This window comes from Podarcis melisellensis (genome assembly GCF_964234715.1).
Source record: "Podarcis melisellensis genome assembly, chromosome: 14".
Classification (NCBI taxonomy): domain Eukaryota; kingdom Metazoa; phylum Chordata; class Lepidosauria; order Squamata; family Lacertidae; genus Podarcis; species Podarcis melisellensis.
The window spans coordinates 32,834,069-32,856,531 of record NC_138546.1 but is presented as its reverse complement, the minus strand read 5'-3'; the positions used below and the strand labels follow the sequence as shown (position 1 = coordinate 32,856,531).

Below are 22,463 nucleotides of genomic sequence, written 5' to 3'. Positions count from 1 at the left end.
CTTCAAGCAGAGGCATGTCCTCTAAAGTAGGACACACGGCCACTAATTGCACAGGGCAGAATATCCAAATGGGAGCAAAAAAATGTGTACCAAATCACTTACAGTGTGTTAACTTTAATGGCATCTCAACATTTGCAGCTTGAAGTGGGCAGCCCCACCTTTCCCAAGAGTAGGGCTGACTCCCTTTGTTAAGTTTATAGACCACTTTTCTTCCATGATGGAACCCAAGGCAACATGCATGTGGCTCCCAAGAAGTCTCCCATCTAGACCATGACCAGACCAAGGCCTCAGCAAATTGGAGGCCTCAAGTGCCTGAGAACGTAGATTATATTGCCTGCCTTTCCGAATACCATCAGAGACAGATGTACCATTCACCCAAAGGAAGGGGCTTACATTCCATTACTCAGCATACCAATGCACTCATACCTTCTGTTGGTGAAAACCTCGCCTACCTTTGCAGCAAAAAAGGCAATCCCACCTGCTCTGAATTAGACTGTGCTAGTTGAGGCTGCAGAGAGGAGATTTTCAGTCTTCCCTACAAGTAAAAATAAAAATCTAGCACCTAAGGTGCTAGCCTGGTGTCTGCTAGATATGTTAGTTTTCTAACTGCATGGAGTTTTTTGTGTGTGTGCGAAACACATGCTTGTGTTTCAAACACAGAGCAGCATTAAAAGTTTGAACCCCTCCACCTGCAGCCTAAGACATTACAATCCATTCTACCATGGAGAATAGGGCAGTCCAGCCTGTGACACTTCTCCATTTATCTGGATTCAATTCTAGATTTTCAGCAAGGAGGACTCAAAACACCTGCAAGACTTAACCTAGGAGGGGGCAACTGCCAGCTAACTCCCCAGTCCCCAGTGAGCAATTTCAGCCTGTCCCTCCCTTCTGCCTGCCCTTAAGCCTCTCTTAAGAAAAACACAGTATGAACAAGCAATCTGGCACCAAATGTTTGCACAGTCAAAAGCTTGCCATCAAATTGCCAGTTCCAAATTAGCCTCCACTAGCAGTAGGAAGATAAGCAAATAGGCAGATTCATAAGTCCATTTAGTACATTCTAAGCCGCTTGCACCAGTCAGTTTTTTTCAAAAATTTATACAAGTAGTCTGATTCTTACTTACCCCTAGCAAAGGCCACCCATCTTGCTCAGCTGAGGTCCAAATTCACATGAGGAAAAGCTGACTTTTAACCCAGTAGAATTGTGGGCAGGAGCTGGAGAATCTCTCAATCAGGTGCATCTAGGAGATGGTGAATGTGTGGGAAGGTGGCTTATTAATGAAGAAGGGAGGAAGAGGTGTGGAATGGGAGAGATTTCCTCTTGAAGGCAAGGCCTGCTATGGACCCCCCCCCCACTGCCCACTCCATGGTGAATATGATTGAGATGGGACAAGGTGGCTGCTCTGTAATGAAGAATCTAGGTCACTGGGGCAAAGGGTATGGGAATGTGAGTGAATGAGTTATTTTTAAAGGGACAGTCATTTTATTCAGAGCCCTCCTCCACATCTACCAACTTAAATTCAGACCTTACTAGCATCATCTGAGGCCTTTCTGCATGAAAGACACCCAGAGAGTAGGAACAAGGGAGAGGGTCTTTTTGGTTGTGGCCCCACTGCCTGTGGTATGCACTTCCAAGTTAGGCCCTCTTGGCGCCAACACTGACATATTTTAGGCACTGGGTTAAGACTTTGCTCTGAGTAGCCTAACCTGCCTCATAAGGGAGAGAGTGATGGGCCAAAGTTCACGCAGATAACTTTATGGCTGAGTGGGTATTTGAACCCAAATCCTATTCTGATACATTTACCACTACAACACGGTGGTGTGATGAACATTCAGAAGTCTAGAACAGGGATGGGAAACCTTGGTCCTCCAGCTGTTCCAGGATGGCAGCGCCCAACATCCCTTGCCATTGTTGGCAAGGGCTGATGGGAATTGGAGTTCAAAAACATCTGGCAGGCCAGAGATTCCCCAGCCCTTACCTGGAGGGACTCTTGTCGCTGGCTAAATAGTGTCAGTTCAAGCTCTTGGCTATTTGCTGGGATTGCCCAAACACATTTATCTCCACAGGGCGATTCTAAACATGCTTACTGAGCAATACAATGAATTCAGTGGCACATAAGCGCAGTCCTCTACATATCTACTCAGAAGCCCTGCTAAGTTAAATTGACTGTGATGCTGTGCCTACTTACCTGGGAGTAAGGCTCATTGAACTCAATGGGATTTACTTCTGAGTAGAGTTTGTATTTGATGTTATTTAATTTGCAAAAGGAAACCCCCAAGTGCTGAAAGCCCCAAACTTTCCCACTTTTTATAGCTCTTCAGCAAGAACAGAAGCAGAAGAAAAAGAAAGCAGAAGACAGATGCAACTGTATGTTTATTGTCTATTTCAAGGGGCGCAACATGGCACCCTTGAGGTCTTCCTCTGGTGCCCACAGAGCCTCTAAGTCATGAGGTAGTGATGAGCTTACATTTTTCCTCCCCAGAAAAGTATATAAGGCTGAAGGAGGGTGTTGGGAACAGGGGAAGCTGCCTTAGAGTCGGACAACTGGCCCACCCAGCTCAGTATTGTCTACACTGACTTGCTGTGGCTCTCTAGTGTTTTAGTCAGAGAGTCTCTCTCAGTCCTATATGGAGATGTCGATGTCTGAATGCAAAGTGGGTGTTCAGTCTCTGCCACTGAGTTACAACCCTTCTCCTAGTGGTGCTCTTTCCCTTTGCTTGCTCTTTTACATCTATGTGCTTTTCCAAGTCTCAGATTATTTCAGCTAAATTGCATCCAGATTGCTTGGAAAAAATGAAGCCCCTGAGTGTGCACTTTCTTTCTCTCTTTCTGTCTCTTTGGAGTGAGGGGCTGATAGAGGGGAGAGAAGTGGCCAGAGCAGGTGGTGCTCATATCACCCACTCAAAAAAACAGATATTCCCATGGGCCTAAACAGTGGGTCACCCATTGTCTATTTCAACAATATGTATTGTTCATGCCACTAACAAACATGCGTCACAATCTGCCAATTAAATTGTCTGATACGTAGCGATTTATGTAACCCACATTCCAACATTCCACCGCTTTGGTCTGGGGAAGTGTGGCTATGGCTCGTTGGCAGAACCTCTAAATTTGCATGCAGAAGGTCTCAGGGTCAATCTGTGGTATCTCCAGGCAGGGCTGGTACAGATCCTGGCCTGAAATCTTGGAGAGCCTCTGCCATTGTAGACAATACTGATCGATATGATTCAATGATCTAAGTATGACAGCTTCCTATGATCCTGTCTTTGCTAGAAGTATGCATTTGAAATTACTGCAGATGTTAGTTCATGTGCTTTTAATGTGTGTGTGTGTGTGTGTGTGTGTGTGTGTGTCTGTTTGTGTATGGACAACACTAGAAGCAGCCAAGGGAAATTTGTGTCTCTGGCTACAGACCTTCCTGTGGCTCCACTGTCCAGTCTCCTGTCCCAGAATAAATGTTTATAGTTTCTCCAAAGAGGGAAGGAGCGAAGGAGCCCTCTTCCTGTTTGAGATGGGTGCAAAGAGGAAGCCAGGAGAGGAAACAAGCTCGTGACAAAATGCAAAGGAAATGTTCGGCAGCTTTAAGGCACTAGGTTTTCATTCTAAGGCACCAAAAATAGACTCCGCATTTGGGGGTGTTAACTTCCTTCCGTAAACTCTCTGCATGAATTCAAAAGTTGGCAGCAAACCATAAAAATAGAAGAGAGGAAGCAACAAGACCTCTACATGGCAACCCTTAATTTCTGGTTCCCATCTAAAAGATGCCCTTCGGCTGGCAAAGGTTCGTGATGCAGGCCAAAGGGTTGCACCACTCCCCAGTTCTCTGTGGGTGCCCATTTGCCTGCCACCAAACCAAGCAACGACCTTGGAAACAGGAAATTGCTGATCAGTCTGCAATTTGGCACAAGGATGTAGGAATGTGGTCTGTTCGGGCAAATGGGGCGCTGCCCCACCAACCTCAGCCTGGATTCCCCCAAGCCCAGCTGCTTTCTGACTTGCACTCAGTCCTGAGAGCAGCTCTGGCTGGCTGCTTCTGCTTCCTCCTCTTTGGACTTAGTGTGGTCCTCCTTAAACTCAGCAGAAGGATGGGGACAAATAATAAGTTCCTTGGCTCCACCTGCTTTTGGGCTCATTGCTTTCCACCCCACCAGTCCCAGTGGGCACTACTGCCAACCTAGCGGTTTGAAAGTACACCAGTGCAGTGGGAAGGTAAATGGCATTTCCGTGCACTCTGGTTTCCATCACAGTGTTCTGTTGTGCCAGAAGTGGTTTAGTCATGCTGGCCACATGGCCAGCTGTCTGTGGACAAACGCCGGCTCCCTCGGCCTGAAAGCGAGATGAGCACCACAACCCCATAGTCGCCTTTGACTGGACTTAACCATCCAGGGGTCCTTATTTTACCTTTACTGCCTTCAGGGTGGGACTTTAGGGGAGAAATCCAGAGCCCCAGTCAGCAGAACGGCCAGGAGGGACCCCAAATGCAAGACGGTCAGCTTACTACATGCATTTGCAACCTGATGCCCCCTGGAAATGTTGAACTACAACCATTAACCACAGTATTCCACAAATGCCACTCTCTGGAGAAGCAGATCTCTGTGTTGTCAGCACACTGCTGCCAATGTCCTCCAAGACTGGATGACCCCACTCAGCGCTTTCATGTAGATAGGTGTTAAGCAGCATGAGGGATGAAACCCACAGGGCCAAACGACACTTCGCAAGCATCATTCTCTGAGAACAACCATCTAAGTAAGATCAGAACCACCACGAAACAGTGCCGTCCACGCCCAACTTGGACAGCCACTCCAATACCAAGGTCAAAAGCCACTGGGAGGTCAAGAATAATGAACAAGGACACATTTCCCCATCTTGCTCCTGACAGAAGTCTTCATACAGGATGACCAAAGCAGCTTCTGTGCCAAAACCAGGCCTAAAACTCAATTGAAATGGATCTAGAAAATTGGTTTTCGCCAAGAGAGCCTGGATCTGATCCATGATCACCTGCTCAAGGACCTTGCCCAAGAAGGGGAGATTGGTAACTGGCCAGTAATTACTTAAATTTTCAGGGAGTGTTTATTTAGAAGTGTTTCGACCACTTCCTCCTTTAAGCAAGCAAGGACAAACCCATTTCCTGAGGAGGCATTAATCACTTCCCTGGCCCAGAGAGCTCTCCCCTCCCTCCTAGTTTTTATCAGCCAAGTGGGTCAAGGGTCAAGGGTCCCTCTGCCTAGGATTCACTGATGTGATATCTGGGTACTGTATTCTCCAGTGGCTGTTCACAAGATGCTCATCTGCTTGGACCTTTGGCCCAATCCAAGAGAGAATTTCTTACAATCTTAAACATAGGCGAACATTGTTCCCTGCGGTTCCTTGCTTTGCTCTGCATGCTTAAGAACAAGGATCTCCCTCTTCAGTTTTCAGTGGCATATGGGAGGGCTAATCAGCTGTGAAAATATCTCACAGACAAAGAGCCCATTGGGGGTTCCTTCAGCCTGCTAAAGAAATCCAAACTTGCCTTCCTCCATTGGGTTTACTACAGCATAGATGATGTATTTTTAGGCTGTGTTTATTTATTGACTGTATTTTAAAACGCAGCTCTGCGGCCCCCGAAAAGCCGGTTTCCTCTTCCATTGAAACCAATGTTGATATTGGCTGGCAACTGTGTGATATTGTGGGGCTGATTTGTATAGGCTCAGGCAGAGCATAGGCGGTGGTGTGTTCTTAGCAGGAAGAATAGACTAAGTGCCTACCTAGTAATCCAAAGACAGCCAACCTGGTGCCTTCCAGATGTTTTGGACCACAGTTCCCATCATCCCCAGCCAGTATGGCCAGTGGGTCAGGGATGGTGGGAATGAAAGTCCGCAACATCTGGAGAGCACCACGCTGGCATGACCGACTGCTGTAGTCCATGTATTGGTAACATTGAGGCTGTGTTACTGCAATGTGTTCTACATCCAGATGATGCAGAATGCAACATCCAGACTGTTGATGGGGGCATCTTGCCAACAACACGTGATACCATTGCTAAAACATCTGTGCAGGCTGCCCACCTTATTACCAAACCAAGCTCAAGGTCTTTGTATTAATTTGCAAGGCCTTGAACACCTCGAGTCCAGGGTACCTTAGGGACTGCCTAGGTTCTTATACCCCAGCTCAGTTATCAAAATCATCTTCAGGAGTATTATTGGTTGCCTTCTGCATTGGTGAGGCTCATGAAGGTGTAGAGCCTTTGGCATCCTTGGCCAAGTCCCAATGAATGCTCTGCCAACAGATTCAGCAGCCACCTTCTGTTTCAACATTTAAAAGCCTGCTTTTTCTAAGCTGTCAAGCTTATGCCGCCAGTTAAGAAGGTATCTTTCAATAATGGCTGTTTGATGTTCTCCAATTTTAATTTTTAATGCCTTTTTATTATATATAGATATGATTATAAATCACTTCCATTTTTTATGGGATGGAGGTTCTGAATATAAAGAGCAGGAGAACAGAACACACTTGAACTGCACTGAGTAATCACAGTCATCTCTAGCCTTTTAGGGCAAAGGAGCAGCTGGGATCCTTGGTCCAGGTCACAATACGCCTCCTGAGCACTTTTCTGTTTGCAGATGCAAACATCGCAACTTGTGGCCAGGAACTTGACAGGCCGCAGGAGCACACTGTGCCTTCCTTATTAGGCAAAGACTCTCTGAAGCTCTGCGAATTGCATCTGGTTTGTGGCTTATCTGCTGGAGGATTTTTGCCGTTTCGTAAATACAGCACAGCCAGACAATTCACCCAGCTGGGCCGCAGCAAGGCAAGGAGAGGTGTTGTGCAGGCCTCATAAAACGGCTGGCTTTGCTAGAGGGAGCAGGGGGGAAAGGACTTGCTGGAAAGAACAGCGCTGTTCTGAAAAACAGAGGCTTGTTCACCCGCAGCAGCCAGCTGCTTGAAAAAAGGCCTGTTGTGCGTATGCCAGATTCCACCACCCTATGGCCAACAAGTCATGCATGTGACTCTGCTGCCATGTGCGCAACCTCCACTTCTCTTTGGCAGCTTCCCTCACAGGCTGGGAAAGGGATGTTTGCGGTTCAGAGGCCTGCAGCCTGTGCAGCCACAGGGGAAAGACTTCAAAAGAGCAGGAGTTCAGAGAAGGGGTCCCAAAGGCAGCAGGATACTACATTTTTAAGCAATGTGGTACATGTTATAGTCTCAAATGGGTCCTCTCTGTAAGGCCATTCAGTCCAGAGTAGGGATGGGGGGTGGGATTCAGTTATGTTTGCATTTTAATGCAGATCTACCCCCTGGCGTAGCAGCAAATTCAGAAGTGCAGTGCTGCTTCATGAAAGACACAGCTTCATTGCTACACCTTTCTAGGATTCTACAGCCTTCTAAGATTATACAATAATCTTAGAATTCAATATAACGATGGTGACGATGGATGCATTGCAGATCTCCACGTGTTGCCTTTAAGCTAGACGTGCCATTTTCTGTGCACATAGACAGGCAAATGTTTTTGAATGCTCCCTTACCTTCTTCGAGACTCAAGTTGTGCTTTCCTTGTACAGTGGTACCTCAGTTTAAGAACAGCCCTGTTTACGAACTATTCGGTATGAGAACTCCGCAAAACTGAAAGTACAGTGGTACCTCGGGTTATAGACGCTTCAGGTTACAGACTCCGCTAACCCAGAAATAGTACCTCAGGTTAAGAACTTTGCTTCAGGATAAGAATAGAAATTGTGTGGTGGCAGCGCAGCAGCAGCGGGAGGCCCCATTAGCTAAAGTGGTACCTCAGGTTAAGAACAGTTTCAGCTTAAGAACGGACCTCCAGAACGAATTAAGTTCTTAACTGGAGGTACCACTGTAGTGTCCCGGTTAGCGAACTTTACCTCAGTCTACGAACAGAAGCCGAACAGTGGAAGGGCACCAGCAGTGGGAGGCCTCATTAGGGAAAGCATGCCTCGGTTTAAGAATGGCTTTGGTTTAAGAATGGACTTCCGGAATGGATTAAGTTCGTAAACCGAGGTACCATTGTACATTATGAGGACCTTGCCCACTGTTCGCTGGAAACTGAGCCTTGTGCTTTCAGTGTTCCTCAATGCTTAGCTTTACAGATCAATGGCTTCTCGGCGACTCCTGCACACCTTCTCCAGAGTTAGCTTTGGAGACGGTCCTAATGGGCCGGCACACCTCCTTTCACCTTGATTGGCCTCAAAAACCAACAATGGCAGGAAGGGCTGACTGGCCTGGCCTTTCTTACATTAAAAATGCCCCCTTAAACATAACACACATTTCACTGGATGCCAGGATTGGATACCCACCCTCTGTTCTCAACAAAGTGCAAAGTTTCTCTGTGTGAGGAAATCCCTTTTCTCCCACTAAATGGGGAGCAGACCCCACACCATTCATTTCTTTTTCTGCTCTTTCAGAGGTAGTAGTCATTTTGTGTTATGCTATACCCACATGGCAGCCATTTTGTGACTTGCATCTATGAAAATTTCTATAATTTCTAGGTGTGCCCACTGTCCCCTAAAAGTTTTGAGACTCCTGAAATGTTTGCATGTCCTGTTGGTTTTGTTTCATGTTCTATAGAGCACACCACATTATTTTTTTGGAGGGAGGGGTTGTTGAAACATACCCTTAAGCCCAAAGAGAAAAATCAAGACACTCAGAAAATCTTGGTTTAATATATATATATATATTAGTTTATCAGGATTTTAAGGACTTGGGTCACCAGTTATCAATATGTGTGCCAACTACCTCATAGGCTTACAAGGATGCCACACTTTTCAGAATGAAACATTTTGGAAAGCGAGTTCTCCCACAAGAGATTCAATCCAGCCGGTATTGCCAAAAGAGGCTTTAATTTACTCTTATTTACAAGATAGTATAGAAAATATTTTTTAAGTTACTGTTAGTATATAGGTTGTAGAATATGTAGCTTCTAAATTTATTGGGGGGGGGACCAGCTGTGACGATTCAGAGGTGACTTTCTTGTTAAGGTTCCTACGGAATGCACTTTGAGAAAATATATCAGACAGTTATTCAGTGTAAATTAAATATGCACAGCATAGATGGATGACGCAGGAGATACCAGCAGGTATTTCCTTCAGTGCGTAACTAGATAAATAAGGGCCAGTTCACACATTACTTGCACAGATCAGCACAACTAATACTGGCGCCTTCAGAAATGTGTCTGTGTGGTTTTGGCTCCAACATGTACAAACATCACTTTCTCTACACTTGATGACTGACAGTGGAACGTGTGGCATGACTTGGTGTGTTTTCTAAAAAAAAACCATTGTGTTAAGAGGTGATGTGCGATCTCTTTTTGAGGTTGATGGCAGCCTGTTCACATGTGCAGATCTCCACGCGATGCTTTGCTGGAGATGAAAAGGCTCTTTTTGCAAACTTGTGTTAAGTTCACAATCATACATTTTTTAGGGACGCACAAAAGCCATTGTGGGGTATACCTAAAACAGTAATGGGGGGGGGGGGAATAGCCCTAAACACAAATATCTACCACCCTTTATTTAAAAGGCAAGCTGCTAGTGCAAAACAATTGCATATATGCTAAAGAGGAGCCCAGCTTCAATCCAGTTTTGCTCCAAGTTTGGAGAACTAGAACTTAGATATAATCATGTGATGAGTCACATGATCCGAGCAGCTCAGCTCCCCAAAGGCCAAGCTGGGAAAGCAAAGAAAGGCAAGGGAACTAACCTGAGTGAACATAATGAGGTTATTAGCTATTGCTTGGAGACACACACACCCCACACACTTTTGTGGTGTACTTACAACTTTTCAGGGCCAGCTCCAAATTTGAGAGTCCCCTTACATTGGCAGGCCCCTCCATGGCAGCTGGGGTGGGCACCTACAGGCCAATGTTTGACATTTCCCACAATTCCTCCAGCACAGCATCACTCTGGGGTATTGGGAGACATTAAATGGGAATATAAAATGCTTAAACAAGAGCTAGACAACCCACAGTAGGAAGGTGCAAGCGTAATGTGCAAGTGTCAGTACTGATGGAGACTGCTGGGACAGCAGAGGCTCCAGCAATTGCTTGAGGGTGTCCAGGCTCTGGTACTAGGGCCAAGGTCAGGATTAAAGAAATATGCTCTGAAGTCATGTGGGGCACCATGGAGCAAGAACCGGAAGTCAAGGGACAAAAGCCTCCTGCCACCCTGGAGAACCATTCAGCCCCCATTGTGCCTCACAACAGGCAGGGTGGCTGCCCTTCCAGCACCCTCATTTAGAGCCAAGCCAATCTTATAAACAAACCCTTCAAAGTAGCTTGCCCACCTGCCCACACATCTATTTGATAGTTCTTTGTGGCTGGCCACCTGGAGGCAAATTTTATTCACCAGACAGGTTGTTGTTTTCAAGCCTGTTAGAGGCATTCACACTGTGCTTTGTATTAAAGCGCTCTGATCGACACCAATTTTGTAGGTGATCCAGAACACTGGTGGGCACTAGGTAGCTCTTGAGGCACTTTGTTAGAATATGAAGAATTCTACCTTCCTCCCTTCCTTTTGAGGAGGAGGTTCCAACCCTCAAAGGTGCAGAAAAAACAAAAATGAGCTAAGCCCGTCCCTTTGGGCTTTGTTAAGTCACTGTTCACCTCACTCACTTTCTTCCTTTACCCTGCAGGAATAGTTGCATGGTGTATTCAGCAAGAGCACAGGGCCACTGTGCTAGAAGTCAGCAACAAGAAGTCCCAACAATAAATCTCCCTTCCTCCCGTGAAAACGGATGCATCCTTCTCTGCCTCCACGCCACCCCGCTTGCTTGCCAGTGTACAGATAAAATGAAATCCATGGCAAGGCTTTGCTAGCTGGCCATTTGAGGGGCTGGGGGGTAAGGGGCCTCCTCCAGGAAAGCCAGCCAGGGTCATAGGTACTAAGTACCACTGTTTCCTGCCACCTAGCCTGCACTGCAAATGATTATTCACCATTCGCTTGTTTATTAATGTGGTGCCAATTTAATGCCCAAACAATTGTTGTTGTTTTTTTAATGACATGTGAATGTTAAAAGAAGCATCTGAGGAAAATGTTAAGCACAAGGTTCCCACACATCAGGCCCCAGAGTGCAAGAAGGGCTCATGTGAGAAAAAAGCAACTAAGCAGAACTGAAAGTAAGTTATTCTGATATCATGAGTCCTGGAAATGGATAGCATTAATTTCATTGGGGAGGGGGAGCAGGTGTGTAGAAATAGTAATACTGGGGGTTGGGGGGGGCCTATGCTCATGTGTCTTGCAAGGGTCGTTTTCCTAACATTAGCCCCTTGTTCATATGGTTCCCAAAGCTGCTGCACCATTTGCGTGGTGGGAATGAAGGCGCATGCCCTCTCCTCCTTCACTGCGCATCTAACGGAACGCACAGTAAGGTCATCTCCACATTAAAAAACAAAACAGAGTTGGGGAGAGCTGTGCATGCGTTGGCTTCCTGTGGGGGAGTGCCATGCACCCCATCCTCTACAATTTGCAGTGGATGGCTAGCCTGGCAAGGATAGGAATTCTGCCATTGCTGGAATGCAAGAAGGTTACTATCCATGTCCCCTACGTGCTTGCTTAAGTCTCTGACTGGAGTCTCGCAGCAAGTGGTTAGTGACTCTTCACACCCTGTTTCCATTTGATGCTGAGGATCCAGCTGGACAGCCAAAACATAAACCAGCAGTTCCCAAACTTCGGAGACTCCCCCTGCTCCATCTCTTTTTAGAGCTTACTCTGCCTCCATCTCTCTTAAAAACAACAACTTACTTTTCCCAGCCTCAGACCAACCACCTGCTTTAGCTGGTAGGTTTATAGAGATTCTTGTGTGCTGCAATTTGTGTTATCACTTCCACTTGCAAGAATCTTGTGGGTCAGGACAAATGGCTATTAAAGGTGGGTTTCAGGAGGTGTCCCATCCATGTTTTTTCCCTACTCTCTTGCCAGGGAATAAATAACCCCCAGTTGATCTAGGCTTTCAGTTTCAGGCTTTGCAGAACTGCTGCAAAGGGTCTCCAAGAGAGCAAGAAAAAGAGCAGAGAGAAGCCCTTCCCTTGTACTCTTAACTCCCCTGCTGCTGTCACCTGACCCACCAGGGGGTTCCAGCCCACAGCTTGAGCTCATCAGAGCGATACTTTAAAATTACATTTCCCCCTCCTCCTTAGCAGTGCGCAGCAAGATGACAGCCCCCCGTTTTCAAAACACCGACCTAGCGGAATAGTGGAAAGTTGTGCTGCGATATGGCAACATTTCAGCTAAGCCACAAAAAGCAGAAGTGCCTTCCTTTCAGGGAGCACTTCTCCTATACAGAGTCACTAGATCCTTCTGCGCCCCTTTCCGAAGCTCGGCCGGTTCCTTTTTCAGTTCTCCTAAATCTCTGATCTCTTGCAAGACCTGCGAGGCTTGCTGGAGCTGCTTTGCCGCCTCGTTGAGCAACGTCTCAGCACAGATCGGAGGCCCGTTGCTGCCTGCCTGGCCCTGTTCAAATCCCCCCAGCAAAACCTCCTTCAGAAGTTTCTCTGTTCTTTCCTGCTCGCTGGCCACTTTCCTCTCCATCTGGGCCATTTTGGAAGCAGCTCCCTGCTGGAGGAGTGGTCCCAGAAGGGTTTCTTGGCTGGTTCCAACAGCAGGTCCCCTACGGAGGCACAGCGAGGCTTGGTAACTGGAGGGTTTCCTTCAGGTTCCAGCTGATCTTTAGTCGCCAAGTCTAAACTCTCCTTTTTCGCTTCTTGCTCTGACAAAGCTTCTCCCTGCTCCTCTCCATCTTGGAAAACAGTCTCAGAGGTTTCATCGCCAGCAACACCAGGGCTTTCACCGTTCGGGACATCGGGTGGGCGTCCGCCTTCAGAAGAATCCACCTCTGAGCTGTTCCTGTTTAATTTCATGCTGGCTCTCAACTTCTCCGACAGAACCTTAGGAGGAGGAGCTGGAGGTTTCAGCGTCTCCTTGGCTGCTTCGGATAAATTTTCTTTACTTCCGTGCACAGACAGATCAACGGCCTCATCCTCCAGCTGCTCGGTAGCTGGACTGTCCCATGTCACCCTCATCTTATCTGATAAGATCTTTGGAGGAGGAACTGGAACTTTGGGATTGTTTTTGTGGGCCTCCGTTAGGTCATCTCCATCTGGGGTGGCTTCAGGTTCTTCAGCGTCATCGCCTGTAGCAGCAACATCTTCTTCCGCAGAGTCCGTGTTGTCACCGGTTGCTGCTGTTTCCTTAACAGGCTTTGCGGGAGGCATGGGGGGCTTCTTGGCTTCTACATCTTTGGGCACGGAGTCGGCGCTCAGCTTCTCCGAAGGAGGCATAGGCGGTTTTGTAGGTGGCATGGGTGGTTTGGGAGTCTCCTTCGGAAGAGGAACGTCAGCAGCCTCGCTTGTGTTCACCATGATGGATGGAGGACCGCTGTCTGGTACATCCAGGTCAAGCCTCAGGATCCCATCTGACACCCCACTGGCAACCTAGGCAAGGAAACAACAAGACAGATGTTGGGCATCAGGCTGCAGCAGAAAGGGAGATGGGAAGCAGGGCCACCCCAGCAACTGAGACAATAGCTCCACCAGGCTCCTCCCTCCCACAACTGTCTGTTGGCAGCAGCCATTCCATCAGGCTGCAGCTAAGAGAAAGAAAGTAAGCAGAACCGCCCAATCAGCTCTGCTGGGAGACCAACTACATTTGGCTCCTCCTCTCCCTGAACCATCTCCATTCCACCTGGTCATTACAAGACCTACGCTTTTTTTTTTAAGTGACCCTTGCTTGTTTTTCCCCTCTCCAGATCCCTTTTTCCTTTTGTGTCATGTCTTCTAGATTGCAAGCCTACAGCAGGGATTGTCTGGCTTTTATTGCTATATGTAAGCTGCTCTAGGAGGTTTTTCATCAGAAGAGCACATTAAAAGAAGATTTACATGATAATCAGTCCTTTGAGCCACCTGGCTTTCAAAAAACAGTTTAGGAACTCCTGAAATCAAAAAGGCAATTACAGTCCTCCCTCGGCTTATGCTACCCTCAGGTAACGTAAACTTTGGGTTGCGAAAGCGGCATGTGCAGAAGTGCTCTATGCACCACGTGCATGCACAGAAGCGCTATGTCACGCCACGTGCATGTGCAGAAGCAGCACCTCTAGTTGCAGAAACCTTGGGATCCGGCCAGAGCAGTGGCGTAGCGTGGGGGTGCAGTGGGGGGGGGGCCGGCCGCACCGGCCGCAACATCGGGGGGGCGCACTCGCACTCTCAGCTCTCTGCCCCTACTAAAATCCACGGGTTAGGGGGCGCAAATTACTTGCCTTGCCCCGGGTGCTGACAACCCACGCTACGCCACTGGGTCAGAGCTCCGGAATGGATCCCGTCTGCAACCAGAGGTACCACTGTACTACAGAGCTAAAATCAGGCATCTGACACAGGCCCTGAGTATGCACCACTAGTTTTCCCTTACTGACCACCATGCATTTATTTTTTATTTTAGTTAAGTTTTCCTTAATGTGGCAGGTTCACACAGCATATAGGCAGACACAAGAGTGAGACCTGATCTCATCTTCCCTCCTTATGCAGAACCTCAAACATGAACCAAGTACTCTCACCATCAGTGTGGGTGTTCGTGGTGACTGTTTTATTCCTTTGGGCTTTCAATTTGGAGTGAATGTGATGCTCTGGCAATTCACTTTCACTCCACTGGTTATTACCGATTTTTAAATCGTGTACATGTTTAACCTTGATTTATGATCGTTTTACTATCATTTGGATTTGGCTTGTTGGCTAGCAGTTTCAGAGGCTTCTGCCAAGCAGCAACCTCGAAACATTCAGACTAAATATAAGCACCAAATCACATGTAAGGTTCTGTGCTTGACCCCATAGCTTGCAGCATAAATAACTTATACGCAAGATTTACTACAGATCTGGAGGTGGGACAGGTAAAATGTGCTATGCATAATTCCTTTGTCCAAAATTAATTATATACTGTATAATATAACAGAATATATACTTCCAGGGCTTTTTTCAGCCGGAACTCAGTTCCAGCACGTCAGTTGGGCGTGCCTGCCATTCTAAGAGAACAAGGTCATAGTGAGTTCCGGCGCCTCTTTTTCTAGAAAAATAGCACTTTATATTTCACACATATACATGCAAAGACAAAGACTCTCAACTAAAAATTTTTATATTTGCCTGTTTTAGTTCATAATTCTGTATTGTGTTTTATTTCTGTGTTTTATTTCTGACTATCGGTCGAATAAAGGAATTGAATTGAATATTTGCCTTAATGACTCTGTTCATCTTTAAGGTGACACAAGATATTCTGATTGTTTTCACTGCAAGAAACTAATGTGGCTACCTGCCAGGAAATTGTTTACAGGGGGAAAGCCATAGCGCAAGCACGGCCAAACTTGCCCTCCAGCTGTTTAGAGACTACAGTTCCTATCATCCCTGACCACTGGTCCTTTTAGCTAGGGATGATGGGAGTTGTAGTCCCAAAACAGCTGGAGGGTCAAGTTTGGCCATGCCTGCCATAGTACATAGCTGTGAATGCAGATGGTCCCAGGTTCAATCCTCAGCAACTGCAGTTGGGGATGAGAGAGACTCCTGCTTGAGACCCCGAGGAGCCACTGCCAATTAGTGCAGACAGTACTGAGGTGATTGAACAATGGTCTGACTCAGTATACAGCTGCTTCCTGGGTTCCAAAGGCTGAACGTATTGGCTCTTGTGGTGCATTTAAGATACAGAATTCAGACTACCAAACATAAAAAGTGGAGTTGGGTTTTTTTCCTAGCCTTGATTATTACCTCTTTGAGATGGTATCTGGTTGGTGGACGACGGCCCTGAGCCAATTTTGCTCTATTTCGTGTCACGTGTTCCAGAGAGAGGTCTGGATCAACCTTCACCTTTAAACAGGGAAGAAAACAGAGGAGGGAAACAACATCACCTTCTTTGCCCATGAATGGATGAAGACTAAAGGAATCCAGCCTTCCAACCCTGCTAAAACTACCAAGTTTGGATGACTCCTTCACACATCAATTGATACAGCACAGAAATCAATCACTGCATTAAAAACCACTACGAGGTATAATTTATATAAGAGATGGCCTTGTTTTTCCAACCCTCCTTGCACCAAGTAGAGAGTTAGCCACTTCTGATCTGGAGAGCAGTAGCCTTCGCGTTACAATAGGAAAGGCCTCTGGAACATAGGACTGTAACTCAGTGGTAGAACACAGTCTTTGCACACAGGAGGTCCTAGCAATTCTACATATGGCAGGGAAAAATAACAGAATCATAGAACTGTAGAGTTGGACGCAACCACAAGGTGCAGGAATCTTTTGCCCAACGTCGGACTCAAACACACAACTCTGAGATTAAGAGCCTCATGCTCTACCAACTGAGCTACCCTAGGAAGCTTATTCTGTAACCCTGAAGAGTCATTCGGTGTAGACAACACTGAGAGAATATCTATGCTCTCTCATCTTATACTAGGAAGGAGGACATGGCAGATTTTTCAACCTCAGACTAGACCCTTCCACCCAAACTACTTAGGGTCTCAACAATGCCGTTAACATCTCTTCTCTTGCTAAAGAGAGCCCCCTACCACCAGGATGAAAAAGTTGGCTGTCACAAGTTTATAACATTTGTCAGAGTGGTACAAGCAGGTATTTGGGGTCCATGGGCTGGGACGGTTGATGCATGATTTACACACAAAGACACTGCCATTGTTCAAACATTTAAAAATTACAAGCTCTTTTTGAAAATTGACTGATTGTGTGTGAAGCAGCCCTGACTTCCAAATAACTATATAGTACATATAATACTGCCATGCAGGGGCTGGTGGTTATATTATCCAATTGCACTGGAATGTATAGTATATTCGTCATTAATCAATATGTTGTTGTGATTGGCAGCTCATTTTATGATGCCCTTAAATGTTAATGTTCATATAAAGCAAACTGACTTATTTGTCAGCTTGCTGTGTTAAGTTTTGAAATGATTTTAGTATTTGATTGTTATGAGCAATGATGTATTGACTTATTGATACAATAAGTAAAGATTTTCTGCTGTAGCAGATTCCAATAACCTTAGAATCATGCTAAGATTTTTCAGCAATGGAGAAAAGAGCCCCATACAGTCTTTTCTAGCACCCTTCTGGATTCTCTTCTCGTACATAGTTCTTTTTCCAGAAAGACCCAAGTTTTCAGCCTTAGATGCTTTGGAAGCCTGCTCACCCAGGAGACTCTTCCTTTTGGACGCTGTCAGCAAGGGGCAGATGGAGTTCATTAGCACACCCACCCACCAGAGGAAAACAATATGTCCAGACTTCACAATACACTAGTTCAGGGCATACACAGCCGCCTCTGGCAGCGACTCCATAGATACAGCAAACGCTGCCAGCATCACCCAACATGACATCACTTCTGCAATTCCTTCTTCCTGTGTAACGGGAGCCCTGAATGCCTTGAATTCAGCCCCCCCCCCCCCGCCTTGGATTTGCAAGGCAACTGCAATTAGTCTGCTGTTCCCAGCTGGCCCTGTTGTGCTCAGTTTGAGGAGCGGGTGATACCACGACGCTCAAAGCCAATTCAGTTCTGCGAGAAGGGGGAAATGTTGTTGGTGGGAGAGGGATGGGTCAGTTCTTATGAAACCGTTTCCTTCTCAACGGTTACAGCTCCACACTGCACACATACACACACAAATCTCCCTTTGGGCTTAATTGCGAGAGAGAGCGAGGAGGGGAGGAGACGGAAAACCAGACTCCAAGTTCATTCAGAGTTTACATTCCGCTGCCAAAACTGCCCTTGATACAGGCCCACGGAGGGCCAGCCCAAGCGGATTTTCTTCTCCGGCCAAAATAAATCCTTTCCCCTCGACACCGCCAAGCCTAGAGCTAGATGCAATACTGGGGGAAAAACACCCACCTGAAATTTACTTGCTCATGCGATATCACTGCTTATAGGAGGAGCAGGTGTGGGACTTATTGCAGCCTGAGAGCTGCATTCCTTCATAGGAAACCCTCAGGTGGGCACATGTCAGTGGGGCCAGAAGGGGCTTGGGCCAGAAGCAAACGGTGAAGCAGCAGGAGGGACTGTGGGTGGCGCTGTGGGTTAAACCACAGAGCCTAGGACTTGCTGATCAGAAGGCCGGCGGTTCGAATCCCCGCGACAGGGTGAGCTCCCGTTGCTCAGTCCCTGCTCCTGCCAACCTAGCAGTTCGAAAGCATCTCAAAGTGCAAGTAGATAAATAGGCAGGAAGGTAAACGCCGTTTCCATGTGCTGCTCTGGTTCGCCAGAAGCAGCTTAGTCATGCTGGCCACACGACCCGGAACCTGTATGCCGGCTCCCTCGGCCAGTAAAGCAAGATGAGCACCGCAACCCCAGAGTCGGTCACAACTGGACCTAATGGTCAGGGGTCACCTTTACCTTTACAGTAGGTGACATTCCAGGAAGGAGAGGTGTGCATGTGGAGATTTCTGCACAGCTGGGATGTAGCCTGCTGGACAAAAGTAAGAGTCACATCTACTGCTCCACCTAGTTTTGCCTCTGGCCCCATCTATCACGGGCGTGTGGCTCTTGGAAGGCTGCCAGTTGAGGGAATGTGGCCTCAGGGATGAAAAGGTTTCCCTACTCCTGCTACAGACAATGCTGAGCTGGATGGACTAGTATGAAGCAGAGCAGAAAGCAGCTCCCTGTCATTCACGCTACCTCATCCAGTATTTTGTTTTTGCCCCGGTTGATGCCGTCATTGAGAGCTTTCATCCACGACTCCTTTTCTTCCCCGCTGGATGCCTGAAATTTGATATCTTGCACCTGAAAAAGGAAAAGAGAGAGGTGTGGACTATACTCAAGGACTGCAATTTGGGTTTACAGTTGGCTTGTGTTTTTTCTTTTCTTTTTAAAATAAAATCAACGCCCATCCCGCATTTCAATCAATGCTGAGAAATCCATCTAAGCACGGGCAACGGCTAAACCAGGCAGCTCAAAGGAACAAAGATTTTCTTGTGCTGTAGATCAGGGCTGAAAAAATTGATCACACCCAACTGCAGAGGACCATCCACCTTCTAGTGAACCAGCAATCTACTTTCCTGTAGACCAGGAGTGATTAACCTACAGCCCTCCAGATGTAACTGGTCCAATCATTCCTGACTACTGGCCATGCTGGCGAAGGCTGTTGAGGGTTGGAAGTTCAAAAACATTTTGAGGGACAAAGGCTTCCAATCCCTGCTGTAACGTGTAATTCAGTTTTAGCCCAGCCAGAAAATGTGTTTTCAGCCAGGGATGGGGAAGCTATGACCCTCCAGATGTTGTTGGACTTCAACTCCCATCATTATAATATAATAATAATATAATATAATATAATATAATATAATATAATATAATATAATATAATATAATATAATATAATATAATATAATATAATATAATATTATTTATATCCCGCCCATCTGGCTGGGTTTCTATGACCATGCTCATTGGGGTTGATGGGGTTGATCCAGAGAGCGACACGTTGACCACTGGCCCAGTATCTACTGGGTGACTGGATTCTTCCAAAGAATTCTGGAGTTCGTGGGCCTCTGTTATTTACTAGAGACACCGGTAAAAACATAAAAGGTGGCTAACAGCACTTAAAATCAGTGGTTTGGATCTTAACTCTCTTTCTATCTTTGGAAAATAGTTCACATGTGTGAAAAATGAAAGTAAATGGCTGTGGCGCCAAGCAGAATCCCCAGCATCTTCAGGTAGGGCTGGGAAAGCTGCCCTGCCTCCAGCCCTGGAGAGCTGCTGCCAGTCAGTGTAGACAACACTGAACTAGATAGAAGAATCGTCAGACTTGGTATAATGCAGTTTTCAGTGTTCATATAAATGGGACGTTGCTGCCTTCTCCTTCCTTCTGTAGTCCCATGTGCTCTTCCGTCTGTTTCTGTGAGCTTGGGGAGTGGAGAGGGAGTGGGGGGTTGGGCAGAAATCGCCATGGCCACATGCATTAATAGAAGAGCAATTTAGGATCTAAGACAATAACACCCTAAAAGCTCAGTATTGTCTGGTGGTGGCTCTCCAGGGTTTCAGGCAGTCCAGCCTGGAAGTTCTGAGGACTGAATCTGGGACCTTTTGCATGTTCAACAACTGAACCACAGCTCTTCCTCTAAAAAAAGAGTGAGATTCTAGTCCTCATTGTTCTGAATAGTTGATTGGAATGGGATGCTGCCTTATACCAAGTCAGAATATTGGCCCATCTAGCTCAGTATTGTCCACACTGACTGGCAGCAGTTCTTCAGAGTTTCTAACACGGGACATTCTTATGCCTATCTGGAGATGCCGGGGATTGAACCTGGGACCTTCTGAATGCAAAGCAGATGTTCTTCCACTGAGCTATGTCTCTTCCCCACCTCTGCCCCCTTGTAGACAATACTGAGCTAGGTCTAACTCTGTAAAAGGCAGATCTGATGGGTTGTTTTTTTTCTTCCTGCTGCTGCTGCTGCAGCTGCTACCAAGGTAAAAAGGGTCAGCAGCCCAAGAGAAAACCAAGAGGGACAGTTTGCTGGATGGACATTGTGCTCCTCCCAAGTGCCCAGCCAGCTGAGTCTGAGTCACCCTTATAAACACAGCCCTGCAGTGCCAGGAAAAAAAAGCTGTTCTGGCAAATCACAGCATGAGAGCACCCATGCTGAACGACGCGTGCCGCTTACTGTAATTTTAAGAGTGTCCCAATAGTCCAGCCATCTTTTTCCATGACAAGCCGTTGGCTAGAAACCCACAGAATGAAGGCGGGGGGGAAAGGTGTGTTTTGGGAAGCGAGGCACACACATTTTATTTGGAGAGAGAAAGAGAAGTCACTTGATGCATTCCTAAACAGACACGCTTCCCCCACGAAATAACAGCAGCAGCACCCATCTAAATTGCCCAGAACAGTAAGAACAGGATTTGAAGGAGGCCTTCCAAGCCTGTCAGTCTGGTCCACAGGACTTTACCCAAACCATGTCCCTTTTCCATGCCACAGCTCACATCAGTCCTCCTGATGCGAGCCCATAAAGTGCTTCTGCTTGGCTGAAAAGCATCCTTGAACCATGATACCTGTATACCTGAAGGAGCATCTCCACCCCATCGTTCAGCCCGGATACTGAGATCCAGCGTCGAGGGCCTTCTGATGGCTCCCTCATTGCGAGAAGTGAGGTTACAGGGAACCAGACAGAGGGCCTTCTCAATAGTGGCGCCCACCCTGTGGAACACCCTTCCCTTCAGATGTGAAGGAAATAAGCAGCTATCCCATCTTTAAAAGACATCTGAAGGCAGCCCTGTTTAGGGAAGTTTTTAATATTTAATGCTGTATTGTTTTTAACATTTGATTGGGAGCCGCCCAGAGTGGCTGGGGAAACTCAGCCAGATGGGCGGGGTATAAATAATAAATTAATAAATAATAAATTGTTGTTGTTGTTGTTGTTGTTATGCCTCTTGCTTTCCTGGATGAAACATTCTTGTTGAGGAATACAGTGGTACCTCGGGTTAAGTACTTAATTCGTTCCGGAGGCCTGTACTTAACCTGAAACTGTTCTTAACCTGAAGCACCACTTACCTAATGGGGCCTCCTGCTGCTGCCGCTGGAGCCCAATTTCTGTTCTTATCCTGAAGCAAAGTTCTTAACCTGAAGCACTATTTCTGGCTTAGTGGAGTGTTTAACCTGAAGCATATGTAACCTGAAGCGTATGTAACCCAAGGTACCACTGTATAGCCTGCAGTATCAAGGTGATGCTGTAGTTTGCTCCACCCACTTTGCCTCTGGCTCCACCCACCAAAGTACGGCCCCCCTGGAATATTGTCCCTACATCTGGTCTGACCAGCAGCAGCACTTTAGGATCTAAGACAAATAAAATTCTACCCCATCCCATGAGACTTCTGATTGGAAGAGCCAGGGATTGAATTTGGAATTTTTTCTGCACAATATCTTTGGATCTGCATATTCTTCCAAATGGACAGCTGGATTAGACTCTGCATCACGCGACAGAGGCCGTGAAATTTCTATGCATCCTGGCAAATTTTCAGCATCTAGAGATGCAATATGGGCACGAGCCTTCCCCGGGCCCCCACCTCCGAAAGTGAACCCATACCCTCACGTCAAATCCTCAGCCGTGAGCTGACTCCCCCCCCCCGCCCCACCTCTCATCCTACGCCATGACAAGAAAAAGCAACTGTAGTCCACTTGGGGTCAGGGGGTAGAAGGGGCTGAATCTTCAGGACAGAGGAGCAAGTGTCACAAATGTGTGTTAATGCTCTGTTGATATATCTTCCCACAGCTGCAATTCCAAAACAGGAAAATAAAAAAGGGACACACAGTTGTGTATGCTGGCCTGCTAATGGAAGCCCGGTGTAACATCTGCACAATTATGTTGCCTGTCAACACTCGCGCCAGATTCCCAGTGAATGCAAGCTATGTGGGGGTTGGGGAGTCTCTGAACAGTAAACTTTTCGTTGGCGTGAGTCAACCACTCCAGCCACAGAGTTTCATTCTGAAATGGGTCCCCCTGCATCCCTTTGGCCCTCAGCAAG

At 46.8% G+C, this 22,463-nt stretch overlaps 2 protein-coding genes across 2 annotated transcripts in view; both read right to left on the bottom strand.

Annotated features, from left to right (window-relative positions):
- Window positions 1–22,463, bottom strand: part of LOC309356816 (F-box and leucine-rich repeat protein 13-like) — a 243,429-nt gene that overhangs the window by 27,698 nt on the left and 193,268 nt on the right. The window lies entirely within an intron of this gene.
- The window catches only part of PLEKHO2 (pleckstrin homology domain containing O2), a 32,744-nt gene continuing 18,927 nt past the window's right edge, over window positions 8,647–22,463 (bottom strand). The window contains 4 exon segments of the mRNA XM_081888595.1: window positions 8,647–12,560; window positions 12,563–13,415; window positions 15,726–15,824; window positions 18,627–18,731. Coding sequence (XP_081744721.1) covers window positions 12,244–12,560; window positions 12,563–13,415; window positions 15,726–15,824; window positions 18,627–18,731 — 1,374 coding nt within the window. The 3' untranslated portion in view covers window positions 8,647–12,243.